Below are 26905 nucleotides of genomic sequence, written 5' to 3' on the forward strand. Positions count from 1 at the left end.
CAAAAGCCTTGGGATCTTGCACCCATAGGGAGACCCAGAAGCAGCTCCTCATTCCTGCCTTTGGATCAGCTCAACTCTGGCCATTGTGGTGAGAGCAAATCATCGGACAGAAGATATTCCTCTCTCTCCCCTCTCTGTGTATCTGCCTTTCCAATAAAAATAAGTAAATCCTACACACACACACACACACACACACACACACACACACACATTCTAGGGACAAGAAAGAGACTAGAAAGAATATCAATATACTGGGCTGGCATTGCGATGTAGCAGGTTAAGCCACTGCCTATGACAGCGTACTCCATATGGGTGTAGTTAGAGTCCCAGCTGCCCCATTTCCAATTCAGCTCCCTACTGGTGTACCTGTGAAAGCAGCACCAGATGGCTCAAGTAGTTGGGTCTCTGTTACCCACACAGGAAACAGAGTTCCAGGCTCCTAGGTTCAGCCACTGAGGAAGTGAACCAGAGGACAGAAGATTTCTTTCCCTCTCTGTCTCTCTTCACTCTGTCACTCTGCCTTTTAAATAAATAAAATAAAGCTTGTAAATAGAGATCACTCTATCAATGTATAGGTAGATATGAACCAGTGCCATGGATAGCAGGTAAAGCCACCACTTCAGCATCGGCATCCCATATGGGAAGCTGTTTTGACTCTCAGCTGCTATGTGCCTAGGAGAGCAGCGTAAGACATCCCAAGTCATCAGATCCCTGCACCTATGTGGCAGATCTGGAAGAAGGTCCTGGCTTCTGCCTTCTGGCTTTGCATCAGACTAGCTCTGGCCACTGCAGCCATTTGGGGAGTAAATCAGAAAAAAAAAAAGAAAGAAAGAAAGAAAGAAAAGATTATCTGTCTCTCCCTCTCTTTGCAGCTCTGATTTTCAAATACATTTTTAAAAAATACTTAAAGTGTCTTTTAAAGAACTGGAAGAGTGAGAGAAAACATACCTAACTGAAATAGCATTTCCTATGGGAACTGGCCCTTGTACTGGCTGCTCCACTTCCTATCCAGCTCTCTGCTTATGGCCTGGGAAAACAGTAGAGGACGGCCCAAAGCCTTGGGACCCTGCACCTGTGTGGGAGACTTAGAAAAAGCTCAAAACTCGAACTTCTGGCTCCTGGCTTCCAACAGGCTCAGCTCCAGCCATGCAACTATTTAGGGAGTGAACCATCAGATGGAAGATGTTTCTGTCTCTCCTCTGTAAATCTGCCTTTCCAATAAAAATAAATAAATCAAAAAACAGCCAACCAAACCTTCTATGTCCCCTATTTGCTTTTATCCCAGAAATTTTCAATTTTCCAATTAATAGGCCACTCGGTCATGAAAATAACCCACATTTACCCAAACTGTAACACATTATCACATTTATCTTTTTGAAAAGTATTTGAAAGGGAGAGTGACAGAGGGATGAAGAGAGGGGAGGAAGAGAGAAAGGGAGTGGGACAGAGAGGGAGAGAAGGAGAGGGGGAGCATGAGGAGGGAGAGAGACAGGGAGGAAGAGAGCAGGGAAGGAAGCAGGGAAACTCTTCCCCACAGCCAGGGCAAGGCCAGATCCAAGCCAGGAGCCAGGAACTCCATCCACATGTTGCCAAGGGCGGGAGGTGGGGAGGGTTGGCAGGAAGGAACTCAAGTATTTGAGTTATCGTATTCTGTCTCCCAGGAGGATTAGCAAAAAGCTGGACCTTAGGTGAGACCCAATCCCAAGCATTCCAATCACGCCAATATAGCACATGCACATCACAAGCAGTGGTCAACATTACTGCACAACAAGACCTCCCCCTATGCTGATGTTTCTTCGGGTACTACTTGAACTCTCACATTTCTTCTGTGAAATAATATGATTCTTTATGTAAGTATCAAGTCTTCAGATATGCGTATGCTGTCTTTCATTTGTTCTAAAAAGTTATTGTTTAATTATAAATCAGGATAAGATTAAACAGAGCTGTTATTAGGATATCAATGCATGTATATGTATTTTAACCCAATCAATGCACACTGTAAGACCTATCCTTCCTCCTGCCATCTCTCCTTTCTCTCTCTCTCTCACTCACACACACACACACACACACACACACACACACAGAGGCTTCTGGAGGGTGTAGAAAATTATGAAGGAGCAACTGAACTCATTCACTCTAGATCCAATGCTAAGTTTTCCCTCTACAAGTTGTCCTTACCCAGTTAGCAACTGGATTCTCCAACTGCAAAGACCCTTTGGTGTTCTTTTCATAACACCCTAGTACAGCACAGACCTATACCCCAAGATAATCCTGACAGGCTTTCTGAGAGGGTAGACTGTAATAGGGAGCTGAATAACCCTCATTAGACCTTTCCAATGGCTATCCATGCTCAATTTCATTAATAGCCCCAAGAAGTACTAGAGAGACAGAGCTTACAACACTTCCAGAGCCATCCAAGGAATACACCATAGTTCTGGGTGAATAACTGAACCAGTAAACAATCTAGTGGACTCAAGAAATTTACTCAAAGGGTGGGAGTAAAAGAAAGTCAAACTAGGAAAAAAGTTGGTGCCCTCACTGAGCAGGGTTAGAAAATCCTCCCAGACCTGTGCATCAGGTGACCAGTCCAGCTAAGCCCTGCCATGCCACCTCCCCCGTCCTGAGCATCTGACTACCAAGACCTGCATGCCAGGCAAAACCACTGGATGAGGTACAAAGATGTGCCTTCTACCAGACTGGAGATGAAACTGGAACAAAGTATCTCTCTCATATTTTAATCATTCAAGCCACAACATGTGTAAGAATGACAGCAAAGCAGGACAAAGAAAAGAAGTCTCTGTGATTTCCCATCAAGAATGGCAGTAATAGCTAGCACCTCTTAAGGCTTGCCCATCTTGCGTGTCAGGCAGTATCATTCATTGGCCACTGGGCAGAAGCCAGAACACACACTTTTTTTGATTTACACAAAGTTTAACAAAAACAGCCCAATGCAATGGCTCAGTGGCTAAATCCTTGTCTTGCAACCACCAGGATCCCACATGGGCACCGGTTCATGTCCCGACTGCTCCACTTCTGATTCAGCTCCATGCTTGTGGTCTGGGAAACCAGTCAAGGAAGGCCCAAAGCCTTAAGACCCTACACCTGTGTGGGAGACCCAGAAAAAAACCATGACTCCTGGCTCCTGGCTTCAGATCAGCACATCTCCAGCCATTGCAGCCACCTGGAGAGTGAATCAACCAATGGAAGATCTTTCTGTCTGTCTCTTCTCTCTGTAAATCTGACTTTCCAGTAAAGATAAATAAATCTCTTAAAAAAAAAAAAAGTTTGACAAAAAAAAAAAAAACCACTTAACTCGCAGTCAGTAATTAAAAGGCACAATGATCTAGATTTCCAACTTCTAAAAAATAGGAAGTGTGGCCAGGCTGTGTCCACACTCTGAATGGTAACAATCTGTTTAATAAGTAGCAGCTGCCTCCTTTAGATAAGGGCACAGGTTCCTCTGTAAACTACTGTTCCCCATTCCTGCCTAACTCACTTCACAACATTACTTTCCTGGGACACTTACGCATTTGAACTTGCAAACTCCTGGCTCATTACTTTGCCATCACACTGCCATGACTCTTTACGCTACTACTGCTTCTAGGATCACTTTCACTACCACAGAAACAGATCATTTCTTCCATAATCACTTCTGCTGCCACTGGGGCTCCATATTAGCACATCACTCTTTCATTTTCATTCAACTAAGCCATAGTTGATCACACTAAAAAATAAAAAGAGAAATACTGAGAAGAGAAGCTGAAGAACAACCCATTATATTAAATGACTACCTGGGGTGAAATGAACTTCTCCTTCTCTCTTCACCTCAACCTCCTGTGATCCCAACAGTAGAACCATTCTAATCAGTCACACTGAACCACAGGGATCAAGTGTGGTCAATGAATTTGAAGTGGTATGATCCAAAGGCCAGGATAGCACCTCTAGTTAGTGCTGCACAAACACAGCGAGCCACCTCAAAAGCAAGAACTGTGTTTTCTTCCTCTCCAGCAACCCACAGCTGGCACTCTCAGTATCCTATCAATGAAGTGATTATCTAAAAGTGGAAGTCATCCTATCCTCTGAGATACAGAGCAAACAGCAGTGAACTCTGAGACTTGTGAGCTCACCCTGGGGTTGGTGCTCAACTTTTGAAGAGATGTGTCTCCAACCAGAGATCCTGTGGAGCCAACAAATGCCACTGCTAAGACTGTCTCTACAGTCACCATTAAAAAGATGGTGGGGTGGTGGAGGTTGGGAAAGACCAAAACAGGTGTTCCACAGCACAGAGGGCTGACCATGGCTCACAACAGAGCACCAACTCCTGTGTAAGGACCTGGAAGATAAGAGCTGACAGGCTCTAAAACAGAAGGAAATCACAGGACAATGAGATGCAACTTGCCAGGTGTGACCAGTTTACATTGCACACATGTACTGAGATTTGCACAGCACCCAATGAACATGTACAAGTATTATATATAGAATACATCTTCATACTTTTCACACTAAAACAAAAATCTTTTAAAGAAGCTCAAATACAAGTCTTGAAGAACAGATTTCTGGGTTGTGGGTGGAGGTTAAAATTATTTCTATCTGGAAAAATCATTCCATTCTAGAATGAATTCTATCCAGAACAGGACTTCTTAAGTAAACAAGGAGGACATTTGATACTTCTTTTAGTCACTCGTGGAAAGAGGTTGGACTGCTAACTCTTTGCACCCAGAGATCAGCCTGCCTGGGAGCAGAGCACATCCACTCAGCAGGGCAATGGCCCATGTGACCCAAGCAGACCCATCAAACCGCACAGCTCCTCAGCTGTGTCATTCTGTCTGCCACTTTCAGCTACTCTTTGAAAGTTCCACAACTTACATTAGCCAGTTACAATAAAGGTGAATAGTTTTCCATACCATTCCATCTCACTTCTTTTAAATAGATAAATGTAAACTGCATTACACACACACACACACACAAACCTAAGTCCCTTTGCCCTGGCGAAGTGTGTAAGAACAACCTGAGTTGAGTCATTTTAAGATCCCAAGTAAAGTAGTTTTCCTAACAGCACAAGGTTTCAATCTCCTTGCTACTACCTCTCCACACAAAAGTAAAAATGCCTTTCTGCCTGCCGGGGCCAGAAGCCAACCCCAAGTTCTGATCACACACTAAGACTAATCCTACAGGCAGGTAATCCTCAGGAACCACAACATGCTGAAAGACAATAGGCCGAGCCTGTGTTAAAGCCCACCCTTCCTCTTCTATCTCCCCCAGGGCCTTCTGTACCTGGATGAAGGGCACACAGACTTCCCTGCTGTGTACTCAAAAGCACAGTCTATACTACACAACGTTCCTAAAAGCACGCTTCACTCCTGAAGAACTGTTAGAGCTTCACAACACAGCCTTTTCTCAAATGACACATGGGCACCCTTTTGCGCTTAGAGACCCTCTCTGGTGCTGCTGCCATGCCCCTCCCCCAAGTCACGGAGCCTCTCTCATGGCTCGCTTTCACCCACCATCAACAATGGGCTAAGAGCACTAAACTTTGCCAAACTCCGAACCCCTCTCTGCCCTCGGACAAGCGTAACCTAACAGACAGGTTTCCCAGCGACTCAAGCACCTGCTTGGGTCAAGTGATGAGCCAATCTCCAGGGGATGTGCCAGCCCAAACATATGCCAGAAGAGAAAACCTGCAGAAGAGTGAATAAGGGAAGAAACGGGCCCAGAAGGTGAATCAGCCTGCAGGAGGGACCGCTCCTGGGCTCAAATGCCCACGCTGCTGGGCAGTGGGCAAGAAGCCCGCCACACGTGTCTGCCCACCTGAGTCTGGGTCTTACAGGTTTCTCCATCCAGCATGCCTGATGCAGCTCAGGTGCACCGACAAAACTATCACCCAGCAGCTCCCGAGAGGCGCCACCTAAGGTCTAAAACCCAACTCTTAAAACATGCTACTTAGATGACTTTGGGGGACTGGACTCTTTACGAACGCACAAAAAGCTCCAGAATACACGAGCGGAAGGCTTAGGAGGAAAGCCGAAAGAATTCGGACATCCGCAAACGATCCAAAGTCTGGGCTGCAATCGCCTGTCCCGGGGCAGGGTCCTGACCTTTGCCCCCTGCAAGCCTCCCAGTTCCCTCCCACAACCCCTGCCGCGCCTTCTTCTTGCCCCCTTAGTCCTTAACCCACCCTGGCTCGCCTAATGTCAAGGCCCTTGCCCGTATTCCTTATCGTGCCGTCAGAGAGACCTTCGCGACACGGGAACTCCGGGAAGAGACTTCGCTGACCTGTCAGCGGATCCAAAATGGCGGGGCCTAGTCCCAGGACCGGCAGCCGCTGCTCATGTCTAGCCCGGCTCCCCGGAGGCGTCTCCGAGTGGTTCTCCCGGCTCTGGCGGCAGACGGGAAAGGGGAAGGAGCCTGCACTCTGCAGGTGGAGGTCGAAGTCGGCGTGGGACCACACGGCCGGCCGCAGGAGTTGGCCGGAACCGGCGGTAAGAGCCGGCTGCCTTCCCTGTCAGCTCACTGACGTGGTAACTAGCCTCAGTCTAGCCCGCTGCCTGGTAACTGCGCGAGGCCCACTTCGCACAGCCAATCACATCTTGGCACCGCGGAAAGTGGCGTTCCAGCCTTCCAATCCAAGAAAAGAAGTGGGTCTGGGGGTTGGGATAGTGCCTAAAGGGGGCGAGATCGCACGGCAAAGAAGAGGGTAGGTAGGGAACAGCCAACAGAGACGAGAACTCTCTGAGTGACAGTTTTAAAAGCCAATTAAGAATGGGGATTCGTGCTGGGCGGTTGGAGAGGCGGAGTTCGCTAGAGTTCGGTTGCAGTGTGGGGTTTGGCAGTGGCTGCTGGGCATTATGGGGAGGAAAGCAATGATTTGCTGGAAAGGGGGCGGGTCCGTTTTGAGAGCTGGAGCGAACGCCGCTACACCTCGCGTCTGCCACCACATCCCATCCTGGTCACTTGGACCAAAACCATGCCTTTTCGAAGCCTCTGTGGACTCCTTCCCTCCAAAACCAGCCTGGCGGTCCAAACTCTTCCCTGCCCTTCGGTCTCTTTGCCGAGGTTTAGTTTCTCATAGGTGTATCAGTCCTATCTTAACTCAGCTTCAGCATCGCCTGTCCAATTACCACCATCTGGAAATAGAGCAAATGAGGGGCGGCAGAGATCCTGGATATCAAATTCAAGTCCCGCATTTTACAGAGCAGGATACCGGGAGTGCACAGCTGGTCCGCATAGCTCGCTTCCCAGCAGCGCAGCTGAGAAACAACCGCAGGTGGCTTTACTCCCAGTTCCTCTCATTTTTACTGCCCCTTGCTGCCTCTCATGTTTGCGTCTATCAGGCTGTGACTTCCAGATCTGCACCTCATACCAAACCCTGGACACACCTACCGGGTGCGAAGCTAGTTGCCCAAGGTACTCCAAGTTACAATGGTCAGGAAATTGAAACCTTTCTTGTTTGCTCTACAAGTTACTAGAGGTCTTGACAGTTGGATGTCCACCTGTTCTCATTCTTGTGCAGGACTCACCAACCCCAACCCACACCAACTGCTTCCTCTCCTTGCAAGAAATAAAGAGGTTAAGTCAGGCAACCTGTGTGGCACACAGCAGGTTAAGCCTCCCATATTTGCTTCTTTTCTACCTGCTAATGCAAGAGAGGCAACAGGTGATGGCCAAGTTCTCAAGTCCCTGCCACCCACGTGGGAGACCTGGATGGATGGTCCTAGTATCAGCCCGGCACAGCCTCAGCTGTTACAGGCATTTGGGGTGTGAGCCAGCAGGTGGAAATTCATTCTCTTTCTCTACTCACTTTCTCTCCATCCCGTTCAAATAAATACATGTTTTCCACAGAAAAGATTAAAAAAAAAACTTGCTAAGATATTTGATATTTAAAGTTACCTGGAAATAAGAGTGTGTGCGATGAAAAGAGAAGACTGAATGTTCTCTTTGAGAAACCAGCACCCAGGGATCCCTGCAAACCCAGATAAGTCTGCTGGGGGAGGCAATGAGAAGAAATATTAACTGTCCACACAGCACCTCACATTTATGGATGAACCACATTCAGGGATGCCCCATACCTAAGCCCACAGGAATAAGGTCTCAAAACTAGACTTCCCAAGACCATCCCTGTGCTACGATCCTCTAACCTGAAGAACTCATCCGACTTCAGCAACAGTCGAATAACCTCCTGCACCTGCACACTGGGTTCCTGGTCTCTGGCTCCAGCTAAGGACCTTGTCTCTCTCACCCAAAGGAAATCAGGGGAAAGAATACACACACACCATGACATCTCTTTCCATTGTACTTCCGAGCCATTTTTCTCTTCTTTTGAAAATCAGAATCAATCTCCTGACCCCTTCTTAGGCTGAGGTCAAAGAAAGCCTGGAGAGCCAAATGGAAAATTCTCTTCACAGGACTAAAACCTCCTACCCCTCAGCTCCACCTCCACAAACCTCCCAAAATCCATCACCCCAGAAGTATGTCAGTGTGTGTCAGAGATGGATGAGAGAGGCCTGACAATTCCCTAGGCCCTCCTAAATATGGACCATCTTCATAGGTAGAACATTTCTCTGAGATACCAACCTAACAAATACATGGGGTTTCTACATCATTGATGGGAATAGAAAGATGAAGAAGACATGCTATTGCCCTTGTAAATCTTAGTCTCAGCATGGGAAACACAAGCTGATCCATTCCACAGAGTGAGTGGGGTAATAGTGAGTATGCATGTAGAGGGTCCAGGAGCCAGGATTGGACCCAGGACTTCGGGGAGAGCTTCCTGATGAAAATAAGACCTGAGTGCAGCCCAGGAGGATGGATGAGAGGTGGCATAAAGGTTGGTTGACATCACAAAAAAGACCAAAGGTATACAAGGAAGCACTAGGGGATTGAGGACAAGACAGAGTCACGTCCTTAGGGCTCATCTTCTTATTTCTACATTTTCCTTCTAAGGACACTTTTTTACTTAAGCATACTTTTTAAAAAGATTTATTTTTATTAGAAAGTCAGATTTATAGAGAGAAGGAAAGACAGAGAGAAAGATCCTCCACCCACTGGTTCACTCCCCAAGAAGATTCAATGGCCAGAGCTAAGCCGGTCCAGAGCCAGGAGCCAGAAGCCTCTTCCAGTCTCCCAAACAGGTACAGGTCCCAAGGCTTTGTGGAATCCTTGACTGCTTTCCCATGCTACAAGCAGGGAGCTGGATGGGAAGTGGAGCAGTTGATAAATGAACCAGTACTCATATGGGATTCTGGCATATGCCAGGTAAGGACTTTAGCCATTAGGCTACTGTGCCAGACCCAAGCATACTTTTTTTTTTTTTTACCATAAGTTACAACATATTTGTATTTCAGAAGTAGATGGGAAATCTGGACTACAAAATCATTTTCTTCCAGCTTTTTTCTCCAGTTCTTTAACTTTCAGATATATGAATATATGTGTGTATATATGTGTATGAAAAACGACACAGCATTTTAATATTTTACAAGCTGTCTTGTTGTTGTTGTTATTGTTGACCCGAGCTCGACACTGAACTTCACCTTTTCCCACTGTCTTTGATCTCACACTTGGTATATGATGTAACCTTGGCCAATCTTCTCTAGACTGACGCTAGTAAAGAAGCAATACTTTTCTCTCTAATTGACCTTCATCTTGCAGGCAATCAGAAACCACTGAAGGATTTCAAAAAGGACATACATATAGAGACCACCGCCGTGGCCCAATTGGGCAATCCTCAGCCAACAGCGTACATGGGCGCTGGTTCAAGTCCCCGCTGCTCCTCTTCCCATCCAGCTTCCTGTTTATGAGCTGGGAAAGCAGTAAAGAATAGCCCAAAGTCTTGAGACCCTGCACAAATGCGGGAGACCCAGATGGGGCTCAGCTCTAGCCGTTGTGGCCATTTGGGGAGTGAATCAGCGGAGGGAAGATCTTTCTGTCTCTCCTTTGATGTCTTTCCAATAAAAATAAATAAATCTTAGAAAAAAATGGGGCATATGAATAGTTGTATTCGTTCTCAGAGCATTTTATGGGACTGGGCTTGGGATTTATCAGGGGCATCCAAGCAATCTGCTTAAGTCTACATGTTCCTTCGATACCTGTCTGGTCCCTGGTGCGCACTAAGGCCGCACCCACAGGACGGAATCCAGTACCACCTTCTGGAAAACAACCCAGCAAGGCGGACTGCGGAGCCAACTGCGCACGCCTCAGAGGAGCCCTAGCCAGAGCCCAGAGAAGCGGAGGGGTCCCATTCGAACCAGGGGTGGGGAGAGGTCCCTTCAGATCCAAGGTCCCTTCAGGGCGGTGCGACTTAGCGGCAGAACGGGACTCCCACTTTGGCTTATGTCATTCACAAAGCCGCCTTCTTCCAAAAAGTGGGGAAGGGAGGAGAGAACAGCAAAGATAAAGAGAACGATGTTAGTTAGGGAAAGGGGAGCGGAGATACCGCAGGAGAAATTAGTCTTTCCAAGTGGTAGGCGAGGGAGGGGAGAAGCAAACATCAAGAGCAAAGCAGCCGAGGAGAAAGAAGGGGGCGGGGGAGGGAAGCGAGACGTAGGAGGATTGGAACGGAGACAAAAGGACGAAAAGACGGACAGCGACAAGTGCAGAAAATCGGCGAAACTTGAGCGGCAGTGAAGTCTGAGCGCTGAGACTCGGCGGCCCTGCGCGCCTTCCCACCTGGCGCCCCGGCAGCCCTCTGCCCCAGCAAGGCTCCACTTCGTTCCGGGCAGCGGCTCGGGCCCCACTTCGCCGCCACCCAGCCAGCCCAGTTCCCCGGGGTGAGCCAGCCTCCTCGCCACCGCTGGTCCCACCGCGCTCCGCCAGAGCGTCCCAGCTGGAACACGGTCCCGGCCACGTGGGGAGGGGCGTGGCCCAGCTGCGAAGGAGCGCTTTCGATTGGCCAGGAGGCGGGCTTCCTGGCGACCCGCCCGCAGGACCCCTCCCCTCCGAAGGCGGGGCCTGAGGACTCACAGCTGGAATGGGCGGGGTTCGGGTCGCGCAGCTGGAAAGGGGCGGGGCCTGAGGCGTGCGACTGGCCGCCGCGGGCTGGGGGCGCCCTGGGCTGCCATAAAGTGAATGGGCGCCGGCGGGGGGTGGCAGTCCGCGGCCAGGCGCGCTCTTTGGGAGCGCAGGAGCCCAGCTGCGGCCCGGGAGCAGGGGGGCGGCCCCCACCCCGGCCGGCTGTCTGGCCCCTGGCCCCTGCCTGCCCTCCAGATCGCCGCCGCCGCCACCGCTGCCGCTGCCTGGAGTCAGCCTGCTGCCGGACGCACTGTGAGTGCTTGGCCACGCGGGGCTTAGGGATTCACGCGGCCGAGGGGTCGCGGCCCAACCGTGGGACCCCTGGCACGGGACCCAGCAGGGCTGAACTCAGGGACTAGGGGGACAAGTCGACACTAGCAAGACGAACTGTAGCCCCGGGGCTAGAACTTGGGGAAAGGGAAACTCGGGGGATACGGGATGACCCAGGAGACCGGGAAATGGGAAGGAGTTCGGGGTCCGGAGCGAAACCGGAGACATCAAGCCAGGACGTGGGGCTGAGGGGGTTCCAAGAGGCACCGGCTGGGGGGTCTGGAAACCATTACCCAGAGACTGCTCGGGAATCCGGGGGCACGGGACAGGCAGCCTGGACTGAAAGCGGCTTCAGAGACCTGGCCGCCCGGGAGCCGCTTTGGGCACCCAGTGCGGGGGGGGGGGGGGGTTGGCGGCACCAGGCTCTGCTGGACCGGGACTCCAGTGGGGGGAGCGGTGGCGCGGTGGGGCGGAGGGGGGACAGTCTGGCTGCACCCGCTCTCCTTCCCAGCTGCTGCACGGTTGGAATAGGAGCTGTGTTGTGAGAGCCCAGCCACGGGTCAGATGGCCGCGGTACGGGCAGCAGGGCCAAGGCTGGGCAGCCCGGATGACCAGGCGGTGGGTTTAGCTCGGGGGTGTCAGAGACCATTAGAGTCCCGCGGTGGGACTGCCTGGAATCCGACGGAATGTCCGCGGGCAGCACGTGAAGCGTGTCCGGGGTGACAAAGTGGGTTTCTCCCGAAGCAAGCGCCGTGTCGCGGCGAGCGTACAGAATGTCCCTGGCCGGATGGCCTGTCCATCCTCCCGGGGTAGGGCCTGCCCAGCTGCTGCGTATGCGATGGGTCACCTCGATTTCCAGCTCACACTCTGCGAACTTGTTTCGGTGCCTGCGGAGTATCTAGCTGGGAGCATGAACGTGCTGCCCTGCTGGGAGCAAGGAGCTCAGGTGCAAGCTACTGCCCGGCCTTGTGGTGCAGCGGCCTGGCCCAGAATCCAGTATCCCTTTGGGCTTCCAGAATCCAGAGTGGAGGAGAGAAGGCCAAGGATGGGACTGCTAGCAGGAAAGGAAGGAATGAGTCCCAAAGGGCAGAGAGGGCAAGGAGCAGGGAGCAAACTTACAGGCAACAAGCAGCAATTTAGCCCACTGGACAAACCCAGACTTCTTGCATGGCTGTCCCAAACCAACAGAGGTGGGGAGTGCAGTGCCTGAGCCAGGCAAACCCGGTTTCCCTCTAGGGTCCTCAGCTCCACCAGTCCCAACACCACGAGGTGCACCAACAGCAGGTGGCAAGTGGGATTCCAGACTTCGGGGTCCAATACCAGGCCTGGTTGGCCCTCTGAGTTGGCAGGGAAGGGTATTTTGGTCTCACCCTGCTGTCCTGTTTGCTCTGCCTGTGGCTGCAGGAGGGTCCTGCCCCCTGTGGTTACACACAAGGACCACCCTCCCGGACACCAACTCTGCAGCCAGAGGACAGAGCAGAGAGAGCTCGCTAGGGCTGTGTAAGGGAGCAGGATGGCACAGTGGGAGGACGGCATGCTCAGGGGCACCAGGGCAAAGCCGAGCATTTAGCAACACACAGTCTAATCAGTGGGTCTCCACCTTTCTCCCGCTCTGCTCCTGGGTGACCTACACACATGCTACCCACACTCCCACCTGCATTGGACCATGCTGTTTCTCCAGAAAAAAGAGAACAATCCATGCCCTTTGCTTCCTTGCCTTGTTTTGGTGAGTTTAGAGCTCGCTCCATTAGCACCACCACACTCAGACCCGCTTTTCAGGGACTTCTGCTCCCATTGCCTTTGAAATTCCAGCAAAATTTCAGGGAAGGATTAGGACAGGTGTTAGGCAGAATTTCCCCAAGACTTTGGCCAGAGCTCTGCTCCTGCTGGTGAGGGATATTGACTTGATGAAACTGACTTGGAAACAAAAGGCAGAACCTCTCCCGGGTCTTGCATACAACAGCGCAGCTGAGTGTGTGCCTGGCCATAGGCTTTTAGGCGCCAGTCACAGCCCCCAGAGAATGCGCAGGGTCTGGCTAGAGAGAGCACATCCCTGAGCGGATGTCTGTGGAGGGTGAAACAAGATGGATGGAAACCCACCGGATACTAAAATGTCTTTAAAAAACAAAACAAAACAGAAGGCTTCTTGCTCCCCAAATCCTGAAGCTAGGGATGAGGAGGATCTCTTAGGGCAGCAGTGATGCAAGCTGGAAAACGACAGGAAAATGTTCTGTGGCACATGGCTGGTGGTACACGCGCAGAGCTGACTTTCAGAGGAGGGTGGCAGAGTCAGGAAGTGGCGATAGAGCCCTTCAGGGTTTGGAAGGATCTTGTCAGAGTTACGAATGGCTGTAGACAGGAGGGGGCGAGTGATGCACGGGATGTCTGGTGCCCTGGGCTCAGACCCCCTCTAAATGTGTAGCCTTGGACACTGTCCTGACAAGCATGGCAGTTGTGACAATGAAATGGAGCCATGTATGTAAAAGTTCTTTGCAAAGAGGGACGTGTCTTAGAAATAAGAAGTATTGTTACTAATATTATGCCCAAGCTGCAGGTCCCCTGGTGCCACAGAATCTTTGTCTGCAGCAACCAGGAGTTGATCCTTGAAGCTGGCTGCTCACACATGACCCAGACACAGGAAGGAGCTTAAGGGCAGAGGGGATGCCCTGTCCCAGGCTCTTGATGTCAGTCACTGCTTGTGCCCCTCTCTGAGAATTCTGGGTAGTACCCTAAACAACCAGCCTCTCTTCAGGGCCCCCAAATCCTGCTGTCATGTGTGCCTGCCCACCCTGCTCACTGTGAACATCAGGTCTGGACACGGAGGGCAGGGCCACAGCAGACGTGGAGGTGTATGAGAGCAAACTGGGCCATGCCATCCTGTGAATCCTGCTCACTCTAGAGGAGGTTCGGAGGAGACGGGAGCTAACGTTCAGGATTCATTAACTCCCAAACTTTAGGGTATCTGGAGTGTCCGTGGTCACCATCAGGGATCCAGATGAGAGAAACGGGAAAAAGAGAAAGGGAAGGTGGTGGTGGGGAAAGGGTCAAGGAATGGAGAGAGGTCAGAAGAGGGAAAGAAAGGCTCCTTCCACCCCGAGGCTCTGTTCCTTCTTCCCTAACCACCCCCAACCCACCACATCCATTCCGCTCACCCTTGCCAAGCAAAGCAGGCAAGGCAGCCGCTTTTGGGGATCTCCGCTATCTACATATCTCCAGAGACCCCATCCCTGAGGGAGTGGGGAGAGCAAGGCTTGATTCTCTGTAGGGCTGGAGTGGGAGAAGGCAGAGCAGGAGTGGGAGGGGTGAAAAGTGGTCCATCTCCTCCCCCAAAACTGGATGGGAGTGGGGTGTGTGCTTCACTTTTAAACTACAGTAAGTGCAGCTGGAGTGCGCCCTAGAACACAAACTCCGCTTGAGTCTTGTCAAGCTGGAAACAAAGCCACGTTCTGCTCCTGGCGGCCGTTTCAGGGCTTGCCGCTGGTTTTCCAGAGCAGTTGTTCCTCTTGACAGACCTTTGGGATTTCTAGACATTCCAGTCCAGACTGTGTTGGGGCCGCACCCCCCATCTTGGACCCTTTTTGGAGTCCTGTCCGTTCTGACCCTTCTTTTCCTGCTGCTTGTCCACTGCCCACACTTGCCCCTGCCCCTGAAGCCGCCAAGCTCCATCTCATCCCTGCTGTGTTGTTCAGAAGACCCTGGGTCCTTCTCTGTGCCCTGACTTCCCGGTCGGGGCATTGGTTACATGCCTGCCTTCTGGGACCCTAACACTGGCCGTTCCCTTCCATGGCCTACCATTTCTCCTGGTCTCCCATGATCTGAGGATCAGACCCATTCAATTTCTTTCCATCTTCTGCCTCTGATGATCTCCCCAGACTGGAGGTGTCGAGGGGTTGGGCAGTCTGCATTTACTGTTCTTGGGAATCCTTCTTACTTGCTGGAGATAACAAGCAAGGAAGGGAGGGTGGTGTGGTGACCTGACTGTCACCTTGTTCTGGTCAGCTCCAAACAAAGGTTCAGTTCCTTTGCAGTTCTAGGCTGAACCTCCTGCCCTAAGCACTATGATTGCAACCTACCCTGGGTGTTCGCACAGTGGCCCTGCTCCACGCTGCTGGCCCCAGGACCTGAGTGGACCCCAAGGCTGTAGCCCTGAAGCCATTAGGTATATCCTTGGGAAACCATGCTCCCCAGCCTCCGCCCCATGGTCTGCCTGGCCTGTGGGCTGCACTCCATATTCTTCATACTCCTCAACATATTGCCATGTTCAGCAGTGCAGTACATGCTAGTATAGACTTCAGAGTCACAGCATGTTTGCAGGCCCTCCAGATGGCCTGGGCTGGGGACCACTACCCCAACACCAGCAGGAGGCCTCAGCTAGGGCATCTTCATCAGGGTGCATCAAAAAGACTGAGGGTGGGCCAGGCAGCCCCCTCCCAGATCTAACCTTCCTGCCACTCCCATCTCTTGACCCTGCCTGGGGTTTCTAAGAAGCATTGACCAATGCTGGGGACTTCGGGACCTACTGTGTGTCTCCCCAGCCCCCTGGATGAGTTGGAGTTCCTGGCCTCAGGCCCAACTCCCAGGCTTCATGAGCTCCCGGCAGTTTGGGGAAGCTTAATCCCCAGCCAGCCTATCTCCAGTTCAGACTGCAGCTTGCCCCTCCCCTCCCCATTCACCTGACCAGCCCATTAGGAATCAGGAGCCCCTGCGCCCCCACCCTGGAACCTCGTATTGCCTACCATCCTTTCGTGGTCTTTCCTTTTTCTTCCATTTCTCGGTCGGGGCTCTTGTCAACCTTGGGCGCCCTTCTCTGCGGTTACCAACCTAGTCAAGTGCCTGAAACCTTCATCTTTTCCAGTCCCTGGTGCCCATGTGGCTCTTGGGTTGGGGTCTGTGGCCCATGTTATTGACACCCTCCTGCCCAGTATCTATCATCCTGCCCCCCTCCCCGCCGTGTTCAGGACAGTTGTGTTCATAACATGGAAGTCACACCCTGTGTGGCAGGTGGCCTCTCTCCTTCACTCACTGGAGAGGGGCCGCTCCTGAAGACAAGCGTCCAGGGGCTTGGGCACTGTGGCAAGGGCAGAGGTGAGAAGGCAGTTAGTAGTCTCTACCTACTCCTCCCACTCACCACCAAGCCCAGTTCATCCAAGGCGCTGACTACAGTGAGCAAGGGAAACAGAACCTCAGCAGAGCTCCAACCCTGCCCTGAAGACAGGCGGGGATGCAATCCTGAGCTCCCCTGTAGATGCGAAGGACATACGCCCAGAGAGGACATTGTCACTTGCCAAGAAAACACAACTCACAAGGTAGGGAGCTAGGATATGAACCCCAGATCGCTTGACTCCAAAAACTAATTCCAGGGGCTCTCCAGGATGACTTTTCCCAGAGGGACCTGGGCACTTTGTGTCGCTTCCTATTTTAATATCCTTCTTCTTCTCCCCCACTCAACCCCAGCCCCCTGGCCTGCCCCCACCTCTTCTGAGCAGCCGCCACCACGGGAATCCTTGGCTCCTGGGACTGAGGGCTGAGGTTCAGGGGACCGTGGAGGGGGGAGGGCACTGGCTGGCTCTAAAACAGCCCTGCCAGCTGTCCCTGTCACAGAGAGAGGAGTCTGTGGGACGGTGTGTGCCTGCCTGCATGTGGGAGCACATGTGTGAGAGAGTGTGTATTTGTGCCTCCGGCTCCAAGTCCAAGTGCTTATTATGTCTGAGTGGGGCCGAGTGCGTCTGCACGTGTGTCTGTCCGTCTCTGGCACACACAGCCTGCATCAGCTTTCGCAGCCTCCTGCGCTCAGGCACTTGCTCTTCCCTGTTCACCCTTGCTTTTCCCTGCTGAAAGCTGGGGTGAGACCAAGGCCCGGGTAGGGAAGGCCCGGGGCCGGGGGTAGTGGGAGAGTTCAGAAAACGGCAGAGAGGAGTCTCAGTGGGAAGGGGGCATGGTGATAGTGGGGCTTGGGTTTTTCCCCTGCAAACAGACCACCTTCTCGCTAGCTCTGTGTTGCTCATATGTCTTCCAGAAAAGTCAGGGACATGTTTAGCATTGCAAGGGAGTCTTGGGTACAAAGTAAAGTCCTTTCCAAGGGTACCCCTTTTCCATCAGGGCACGGCTGAACCAAAGCTCCCTGGTGCCAAGCCTTTGTGTGGCTCCTGACCTCAGGGCCAGAAGGGGAGAAGAAATAAGAGAAATAAGCTACCCCCACTCGTAAATGCCTTTGCTCCTGACTTCCCGGTTTCAGCTAACCCTGACTCTCTGACCCCAGCAGAAATGGCAGGGACCAGTTCTTAACCTCCTGCCTTGGCCTCTTCCCACCTCCAACCTGGCTGCAAAGGTGGAAGGAGCACAGCTGTGCTCTCAGAGCCAGGTGAAGGGGGCATTACCAGTGAGCAAACACCAGCCACTGCCCATCTGCACCGCCCTGGAAAAGGTACCTCAGGAATTCTAAGGAGCCAAGTGATACACGTCCCCATCTAGGCTAATCCGCCACATCCATGCCACGCATGCAGCCTGCGTTAAGCCACCACTGATGGGGAGGGTATGTCAGGCAGGGAGAGGTCCCGCCCACCTCGCTCTCCTTCCCTCCACCCCCCAGCCTAGACTCCGGTTCTGACCTGCAGGCATGCAGGTTGGGGAGAGCCAGCAGGGAAAGCTTGGAGAGAGAAGCAGGCAGGCCTGGCAGGCAGTACCAAGCTAAGCTCAGGGCAGGGTGTGTGGGCCTGGCAGACACTGCACATGGGGTGGAGCTATGACCTGTGGGTGCAGGGCGTGTGCTGCAGCTATCAGCAGACAGGGCTGGAGCACCTGGTGGAGTTAGCAATCTCTCCGGAAATTGCAGGGCAGCCGGGGAACAGAACTGCCCTAGTTGGAAGCAGCCCAGGCCTGGCCAGGCTGTTGTGCTAGCTGAGGCCCTTGAAGGGGCTTCCAGGGAGGATCTCCCTTTACGGACACTGCTTCACAGAGGGCCTGGCTGTGCCTGGTCCATGGGGACACTGCACACTGGCCTGAGGAGCTGGAGTGCGTGGGGGACATGCTGTGTGTGGTACATGGTTTCCCTAATTCAATAACTACCCAGCAACACCTGTGCATCAGGCTCAGGTCTGGGTACCCGGCTGCTGCAAAGTGCAGTCGGGCTGTCCCTGGGCACAGCACCTCTGAGCACATACCCTGCCCTTTAGGCCATCGCTGCCCCGTCTACTCTAGGGCGCGTCTACATAGGGCCTGCTTTCTGTCGGCGGCTAAGACACCCGGTTAGGAACTCTCAGGCTAACAGCCCTGGGAACCCGCGCTGTGAGCATTAACAGCCTGTCTTCTTTTCCCTCCCAGAGCCCTCCATGGAGTTCGGGCTGCTCAGCGAGGCGGAGGCCCGGAGCCCCGCCTTGTCGCTGTCGGACGCCGGCACTCCCCACCCGCCACTCCCAGAACACGGCTGCAAGGGCCCGGAGCACAGCGGTGAGGGCGCCCCCTTCTGGAGGTGGAGGAGATGGCGGCTCCATCCCTACTTGGGGTGGGACTTAAGTGCCTGGGCGCCCCTTGGTGACATTCTGCTCCCACCTTGGACCCCAGACTCAGAGAAGGCCTCCACGTCGCTGCCCGGCGGCTCCCCCGAGGACGGCTCGCTGAGGAAGAAGCAGCGGCGACAGCGCACGCACTTCACCAGCCAGCAGCTGCAGGAGCTGGAGGCCACCTTCCAGAGGAACCGCTACCCCGACATGAGCACCCGCGAGGAGATAGCCGTGTGGACCAACCTCACCGAGGCCCGCGTGCGGGTATGGCTCTCCCCACCCCGCTGGGGCCTTCCCTCCGCGGGTCCCTTGGTGAGCAGCAGAGCACTCCGCAGCCTGGGACCCGACGCCCCCCACCTGCTCGCCACCTCGGGGCTAGGCTCCCCTCCCTTCGCCCCTCCTTCGCCTTCGTCTCCTGTGCGCTGTTCTCGGGGTGGGCCCCCCGCGGCCCCTGCAACCCCCAGTTTCGACCCCTAGACCTCGAGCCCCGGGGACGGGTGACAGCGCTGACGGCCTCCTCTGTTCCCGCGCCCACAGGTGTGGTTCAAGAACCGGCGCGCCAAGTGGCGGAAGCGCGAGCGCAGCCAGCAGGCCGAGCTGTGCAAGGGCGGCTTCGCGGCGCCGCTCGGAGGGCTGGTGCCGCCCTACGAGGAGGTCTACCCCGGCTACTCGTACGGCAACTGGCCTCCCAAGGCGCTCGGCCCGCCGCTCGCCGCCAAGACCTTCCCGTTCGCCTTCAACTCTGTCAACGTGGGGCCTCTGGCTTCGCAGCCCGTCTTCTCGGCGCCCAGCTCCATCGCCGCCTCCATGGTACCCTCGGCCACCGCCGCCCCGGGCACGGTGCCGGGACCCGGGGCCTTGCAGGGCCTGGCCGGGGGTCCCCCCGGGCTGGCCCCGGGCGCCGTGTCCTCGGGCGCCGTGTCCTGCCCTTACGCCTCGGCCGCCGCAGCCGCCGCTGCAGCCGCCTCCTCCCCCTACGTCTATCGGGACCCGTGTAACTCGAGCCTGGCCAGCCTGCGGCTCAAGGCCAAACAGCACGCCTCCTTCAGCTACCCGGCCGTGCCCGGGCCGCCCCCGGCCGCCAACCTCAGCCCGTGCCAGTACGCCGTGGAACGGCCCGTGTGAGCGGCCGCCGCCCGTGGACCGTCTTCGAGGGCGGGGGCGATCAGCCGCAGTCTCTCTCCCGGACTGGGGTGGCCTAGGCTGGCTTGTCCCTGCTCCCCGCCCCGGCCCAGGGTCTGAGAGGGGGCGCTTGGGCAGCGGGGGGTGTGCCGGGCGGGGTGCGGGGTGGCAGGCTCAAGGGGGGCCATCCCCTCCCGACCCCGAGGGGCTGAACTGCGTCCCCAGCCCCAGATCGCGCCCTTGGGACTAAGAGCAGAACAGGGACCAGCTTGCCCGGGAGGTGTGGGGGGGCCGAGACGCCTCGGTCCACGCCGCCTTCTCCAGACTCCCTCTCCCCGGTTTTCAAAGAAAAACGAAATAAAGGTGCGCGACGGTCCGAGGTCTGATGATTCAGAATTGCGGTTGAGTCCCCCTTCCCCTCCTGTTTCCCGGCAGTCTGAATGGAGGCACAGGGAGGAGGTGAGGGTCTAGGCTTGCCGGGGCTTCCACCCGGGCGTCCCTCTGCCCCAGGCTGGGAGGCCCCCGGGCTTTGCGCGAGCCGCGCGCGGGGAGGAGCGCCCGGCGTCGGCCGAAGCTGGTGCCGCGGCGCCACCTCGTGGTCTCAGGGAGGACAGCTGGGCGTCCCGGACGCCTACTCGCCGGCGCCAGTTCTTACCAGACTTGAGAGAAGGTACCTCCGCTGTTCTGCACCTGTTTCTCACTGTTCGTATGAGGGGCTTGTGCCTCTAACAGCAATAAAATTCTGCTCTGTGATGGACATTTATTAAGCGCCTACATAGCCTAGGATTCTTATTGAGCGTTCTGCGTGCACCTCGCTTCCTTACGCACAGCCAGGCTCATCACCTACATGGATCACACCCCACTGCCAAGGGCCTTCTCCCCTTGCAGCAGCCCCCAGTTTTCTCCAAATCTCTAAACCTCTCCCTAAACTCTGGTTGTTGAAATATTTAATTTTAAAAACTAGATCGAAAGAAAGAAAGATTTCTGGATGAAAATATAAATAATTCAGTCTGAGGAGACTGACCCTCCTGGGTCCCACCCGTTCCCAGGGCCTGTTTGGACTTCACATTACAAACTGGAACAGCAAAAACCAGGCCACGCTCCTGCCACCCAGGGTGACGCTTCCTGCCACCTGGGGCTGCAAAGCCTGTGGGGAAGTCATACAGGTAAGGCACCCAAATCATTCTCCCAGACCTGAACAGAGCCCTGAGGAAGAGAGTTCCTGAGGCTTCTCCCCGCCACCCCTTCACTGGCTCTTGGCCTTTGCTTTGGCCTTGGGCTTGAGGTAGGCTTGGCAGAAGAAGTGGGCAAAGAGGATGAAATAGGTCGTGTACAAGACGAGAGACCAGAAGAAGTGTTCCGCTGTGGTGTGGCACCCCGGTTCCTGCCTCCAGATGTAGGTCAGGACGCCCACGGTGGCCCCCACAAACATCTGCAGGATCTGCAGGCTGGTGATGAGCATGGGCAGCAGCTGGGGGGACCTCACCTTGGCAGCCTTCAGGGTGTAGTAGGTGTACATGACGGCGTGCACGCCAAAGTTCATGGTCATGAACCAGCCACCTGAAGGCACTTTGTTCTTGTAGCCAAAGCAGGTGAACACCAGCACTGTGCTATGGTGGTACCAGTGCACGAAGATGAGTGGCCGCTTCCGCAGGATGATGAAGGCTGTGTCTCCTGAAAGGTGGGGTGTCACAGGTGACCAGGGCTGGGACCACCCTCTGCAGTGGCTGTGGGCATGCGTTAGGCGGGCTGCTCGCTTGGGGCGGGGAAGGGAGTTTGGGAACAGAGACTCTGAAAAGCAGCTTGGGTGAGAGGTGTTACTAAGATGATGGGGTGGGGCGGGGTGGGGATGAGGAAGGGACTACTAGGGTGAGGGAGGGGAAGGCTGTGAGGAGGGATGTGACTCATGGGGCATCAAACAGACAATGTCTCGCTGCTCACCGAGTTCAATGATCTTGCTGAGAAGAAAGACCCAGGACCAGAATTTGATTATAGAGTGCTCAATAGACTCGCTGAAGCACACGGTGTGTTTCAGGCCTCTGCTAAGTGCCAACGTTCCCATGTAGGCCCATGTCCTCACTGCTCCCACGATGCTGGAATAGGACACAGGAAAAGGCATCAAGCCACCCTTCTCCCCTAGCCAGAGACCAGGCCACTAAGTCCCAAACTCCACCACCTTTAATGAGCCACAGCTTTTGATATCCTGGGAGCCAATCTGCAAGTTCCTTCTAGGAGTCTAGAGAAAAAGATGACGGCTGGGGAAAGACCAGGGGATGCAGAAGGGTGGAACTGAAAGGTGAGTTAGAGAACAGGGTCTAATGTGTAACATGGTGGTGCAATGCGGAAAGCGGCCACCTGTGGTGCCAGCATCTTATAAAGGCTCCAGTTCAAGTTCCCATCGCCCTATTTCCAATCCAGCTCTCTGCTAATGCACCTGGGAAAGCAGCACTAGACAGCAAAAGACCTGGAAGAAGCTCCTGGCTTTTGACTTCAGACAGGTTCAACTCCAGCTCTGGCTATTGTGGCCACTTAGAAAGTGAACCAGTGGAGGGGAGCTCACGCTGTCTCTGCCTGCATTTCTGTTAAGTCTGCCTTACAAACAAATGAATCTGAGAGAGAGAGAGAGAATGAGAGAGAGAGAGAGAGAGAGAGAGAGAGAGAGAGAGAGAGAATGGAGTCCTTGCAGTAGGTAGGAGCCTGGGAGGAAATGATGGCAGAAGAGCAAAAGCTAAAGGTATTTGGGGGAGAAGACATGGGCAGGAGGGGCTGGGGAAGTTACTGGAAGGTGTTGTTAGGCATGGAGGCAGAAAGAGGCAGGCAGTGTGAGCAGAGTGCAGTTCAGAGAAGCTAGCAGCAGGATGGCAGGCAACACTGTGAGAGAAAGCTTTGTGGAATCAAAGGGGGTCTGGAGAAGGGAGCAGTAGCGGTGGTATGTCTCACCTGAAGACTGCCAGGCAGAAAGACCAGAGGATGAGGGGCCACTGCAGGTGGAAGCCCTTCCGTGTCTTCATGTAGTTCTGGCCCACCAGGATGAGCAGCAGGTACACCAGCGCAATGGGGAAGGAGGTGGCCCTGCCGGGAAGAAGGCAGGAGAGCACAGGCTGGGGGCCACTCATCTGTGCCGGGGGTAAGCTCAGGCTTGCAGTCCCAGCTGTCACTCACTGACATCTCATTTGCTCTGTTTTCCCTGCTTGCTAAGGGGGAATGATGCACCACTCCTGTCAGCATTACTGTGTACGCACCTGGCGTGCTCTCTTAGTGGAGTTTAGGGTGGCTGGCTCACTGTCTGACCCAGGCCTAGAATTGCCGGGCTGTGTAAGATTGGGCCAATAGACCCTGCCTGGTTGGGTCATGGCTGGAGTTCCAAGTCACCCACAAACACCTCTGTGGAGCTTTAGGGCTAAGCAGATGAGCCTGAGGCAGTCTTGGCAGTGCCCCAGGACACCAGCCTCTGCCTTCTCCAGCAGGCGCCAAGGGGCATCTGCGACAAGGTTGCAATTGTGCCGGCTGGCACCCGCAGCCACAGGGTGGGAGAGGCAGGGGTGGGAAGTGATTTACATCACCCTGGCTGCCCAGTGGCACCTTTCTCCTTGGCTCTGTCTACTTCCACATATTCCTCTTCATCCTTACTTCTGCTCACTTGCTTGCAGCCCAGCTGGGCCTTGACAACAGCGGGCCCCAGTGCGGAACCTTTGCACTTCATGAAGGGCCCTGTTAGCCTCTGACCCCCTTCTGCCCACCCAGAGCAGTTGCCGAGGCCGGGCCCCTCCCCAAGTCTCACCAGTACTCCTCCAGAAAGGGTCTCATGTCCTGGGACAACTCGAAATCATAAGGTTGCAGCAGCAGCCTCACTTCATGTGAGGCGTTCAAGGCTGTGATCATGACCTTTAGGCAGCTGTCAGGGCTCAGAGCTTGGGGACTGGAGCGGGGAGCTGGACAAGAGCCTGGTGGGTCGAGGATCCGGTGAATCTCAAAGCAGGTGGGAACAGACCCTGGGCGGAAGGAATCCCAACACAGGGCGTCGGGTCCCGGCACGTGCACAGCAGTCCAGCCGGCTTCCAGCACCGCGGTCCCCACGGTATTTAACGCGGAATTGCGTTGTGGCAGGCAGGTAGCGCGCGGCCTCCGCCCCGCGGCCGGCCATGAGCCAATCTGGACCAGGACATGCCTCAGCCTGTCCTCTGATTGGTCATTCTCCGTCCCTTCTCAAGCCGTCTCAAAGCACCGCCTCAAATCCCGTCGCGGCCCCTCAAGCTCAGCGAGCTTCCCGCCCCCCAGGTCTCCCCAGCAGGTGCAGTGCCTGGGGCTTAGCTCAGCCGCTGTAAAGCCTGGAAGGTTACCCAAGACCAGTCTAACTGCGGACTGTACTTCGTTGCCTCAGTTTGCTTCAGTCCATACCTACCTGGCACAGGTTGAGAGTGGGGGTGTGTTCAGTCTCTGGCACCCTGAGGTGTCAGTTCCAGGCTCCCTGGAAGCTCTAATGCCTCCCAGCCTGGAGCCTGCAGTTGTGGGTGGAGGAGATGCACTTTATTGAGTTTTATGGTTGAGGTGGTTGATGTTGATGTTGGAGAGGGTGGTTGTTGAGGCAGCTGTAGTTCCTTTACAGTTTCCTGAATGCCTGAACTCCCCAGACTGGCACCCGGTAATAACCTTGGTGAGGAAACAGGGTCACCCTCTGGGCTTTGGGGCTTACTATCTTCAGCTTTTCTGGAGGCCTCCTAGCTTCGGGGAGGGAAGATCTGCTGCCTCCCGCGACTGCCTGCTGATTTCTACCCCACCCCCCTGGTCTGTGCTGGCTTGAGCAAATCGACAGCTTCACCTATCTATTCAGTCCTGAAGAAATAAATGTTTTCTGGCACGGCATAATGGCTTAATTCACTAATCCTACACCTCCAGGCTCTAGGATCCCATACCGGCCCCAGTTCATGTCTCAGCTGCTCCACTTCCCATCAAACTCCCTGCTTGTGGCCAATGAAAGTAGCCAAGGATGGCCCAAAGCCTGGGGACCCTGTATACATGTGGGAGACCCAGAGGAAGTCCCTGGCTTCTGATCAGTTCAGCTCCAGCCATGCCGGTCATTTGGGGGAGTGAACCAGCAGATGGAAGATATTTCTTCGTTTTCCTTATCTTTGTAAAATCTGCCTTTCCAATAAAAATAATTTTTTTGAAAAAGAAAGAAATATTTTAGAAAGATAAAAGGTTTTTGCTGCATGTCCTTTATTTCTCATCTAGGCTTTGAGAAAACAAAGGGCTCTGGAGCAGTTTGTAATAAGTTGGATGTTGGCAAGACAAGCACTGAGGGAGAAAAAAAAAAACAACACATGAGTAGGGCCGAACAAAGTAGTCTAGTGGCTAACGTCTGCCCCTTGCATGCGCTGGGATCTTATATGGGCACCGGTTCACATCCCAGAGGCCCAACTTTCCATCTAGCTCCCTGCTTGTGGCCTGGGAAAGCTGTCAAGGATGGCCCAAAGCTTTGGGATCCTGCACCCACGTGGGAGACATGGAAGAAGCTCCTGGCTCCTGGCTTCGGATAGGCTAAGCTCTGGCCATTGTGGCCACTTGGGGAGTGAATCATCAGATGAAAGATCGTCCTCTCCATCCTTCCTTCTCTATATATATCTACCTTTCCAACAAAATAAATAAATAAATAAATCTTTAATAATAATAAAAAAAACACATGAGTATAAATGGCTGTGATTTGAGCACAGGCTGTAGAAGACAAGGGTAACCTCTGCTCATGTTCCTGAGTTCCAGGAAGGTGGGGTGGGAAGTCGTGTCCATGCCAGCTGAAGGCCTTCCAGGGCATTCTGTCAACTCTGCACCTGCTCACCTCTCACTTGGTTATTACTGCAGTCATGTTAACTGATTGTCCCACCCCCTTGTCCTTTGTTGCCCTGGAATGGAAAAAGTGCTCTCAAACCTCACTGGGCACTAGGTTCTTAAGGCGCATGTCACAGAAATCCGGGCTGCATAGGGGCTCCCACCCGATACTCGGTGAGGACCACCACTTGGTCTTCTCATTCAGAAGGCTATTTTAAAACTAAACACAATTTTCCTGCTTAACACTTCAGTGGCTCCCAACTGCCCTCTACACAGCCTGACACTCGGTGGGCTGCACATTTGTTGGCTAAATGAATAAATACAAGAATGAACATTGCAAGACCGAGACCTTTGTCTGTCACGGTATCTTTTGTGTGTTGGTAGAACAATTTCTTGAGACTGGAAATTTTATAAGGAAAACAGTTTTGTTTAGATCATGGTGTTGGAGGTTGAAATTCCAAGAGAGCCCATCTGGCTGGCCTGAGGTGAGATCTCCTGGCTGTCTCATTACCCGGTGGGAAGGCATACACAGGAATCACATGATACAAGGATAAACAAGCAAGCAAGGATGGGCAGGCTTACCCTTCTCCAACAACCTGCTTTACAGAGATGCACAGTGAGTACCCCAGTATTCTGAGACCTAGGCTCAAGGATCAGTATTACCATCAACTTGCTCTGTGATTCCAGACAGGTTATCTCACTTCTCCGGCACATTTTTCATTAGCAAAATGCAGGTAATCATAGTCGCCTGCTGAAATCAGACATGATAATGTCAATGAGAGAATATTGTGAACTAGACACCTATAAGTAGGAGGCTTTGGGGCCAACAACGCCATGGCATAGCTGTATAGGCCTTGGTCTATGAGACTGCCATCCCATGTGAGCATTGGTTCATGTCCTAGCTGCTCCATTTATGGCCTGGGAAAGCAGCAGATGATGGTCCAACTCCTTGGACCCTTGAAACCCACATAGGAGACCTGGAAGAAGCTCCTGGTTCCTGGCTTTGAACCAGCTCAGCTCTGGCCATTGTGGTCATTTGGGGAGGAACCAGCAGGTAGACTATCTCTCTGTCTCTCCCCAACCTCTGTAACTCTGCCTTTCGAAAATAAATAAATAAATAAACAAATAAATAAACATCTTTTTAAAAAATTGAGAGAAATAAGAGGTTCAAAAAAAATACAGAGAAT

At 53.5% G+C, this 26905-nt stretch overlaps 3 protein-coding genes across 16 annotated transcripts in view; 1 reads left to right on the plus strand and 2 right to left on the minus strand.

The window, feature by feature from the left end:
- GBF1 (golgi brefeldin A resistant guanine nucleotide exchange factor 1) overlaps positions 1-19769 on the minus strand; it is a 126518-nt gene extending 106749 nt beyond the window's left edge. For 12 of the 14 annotated variants that reach the window (XM_040992230.1, XM_040992229.1, XM_040992228.1 and 9 more), the window contains exon 1: positions 6274-6524. The gene's annotated coding sequence lies outside the window, so the exon portion shown is untranslated. Of the gene's footprint in view, positions 1-6175; positions 6525-19495 lie in introns of those variants that run through there. The other 2 variants (XM_040992222.1, XM_040992220.1) reach the window with 2 other exon arrangements.
- PITX3 (paired like homeodomain 3) lies at positions 18597-20271 on the plus strand. The gene is made up of 3 exons (XM_040992231.1): positions 18597-18720; positions 18835-19037; positions 19311-20271. Exons 1-3 carry the CDS (start codon positions 18603-18605, stop codon positions 19896-19898), a joined length of 909 nt encoding a protein of 302 aa, XP_040848165.1. The 5' UTR covers positions 18597-18602; the 3' UTR covers positions 19899-20271.
- A 574-nt stretch (positions 20272-20845) lies between these two features.
- ELOVL3 (ELOVL fatty acid elongase 3) lies at positions 20846-23943 on the minus strand. The gene is made up of 4 exons (XM_040991796.1): positions 23677-23943; positions 22836-22967; positions 21837-21988; positions 20846-21569 (listed from the first exon to the last, which is right to left on the minus strand). Exons 1-4 carry the CDS (start codon positions 23775-23777, stop codon positions 21142-21144), a joined length of 813 nt encoding a protein of 270 aa, XP_040847730.1. The 5' UTR covers positions 23778-23943; the 3' UTR covers positions 20846-21141.
- Positions 23944-26905: the final 2962 nt, after the last annotated feature.

Source organism: Ochotona curzoniae, unplaced genomic scaffold (genome assembly GCF_017591425.1).
Source record: "Ochotona curzoniae isolate NIBS_2020 unplaced genomic scaffold, NIBS_Ocur_1.0 contig_66, whole genome shotgun sequence".
Lineage (NCBI taxonomy): Eukaryota > Metazoa > Chordata > Mammalia > Lagomorpha > Ochotonidae > Ochotona > Ochotona curzoniae.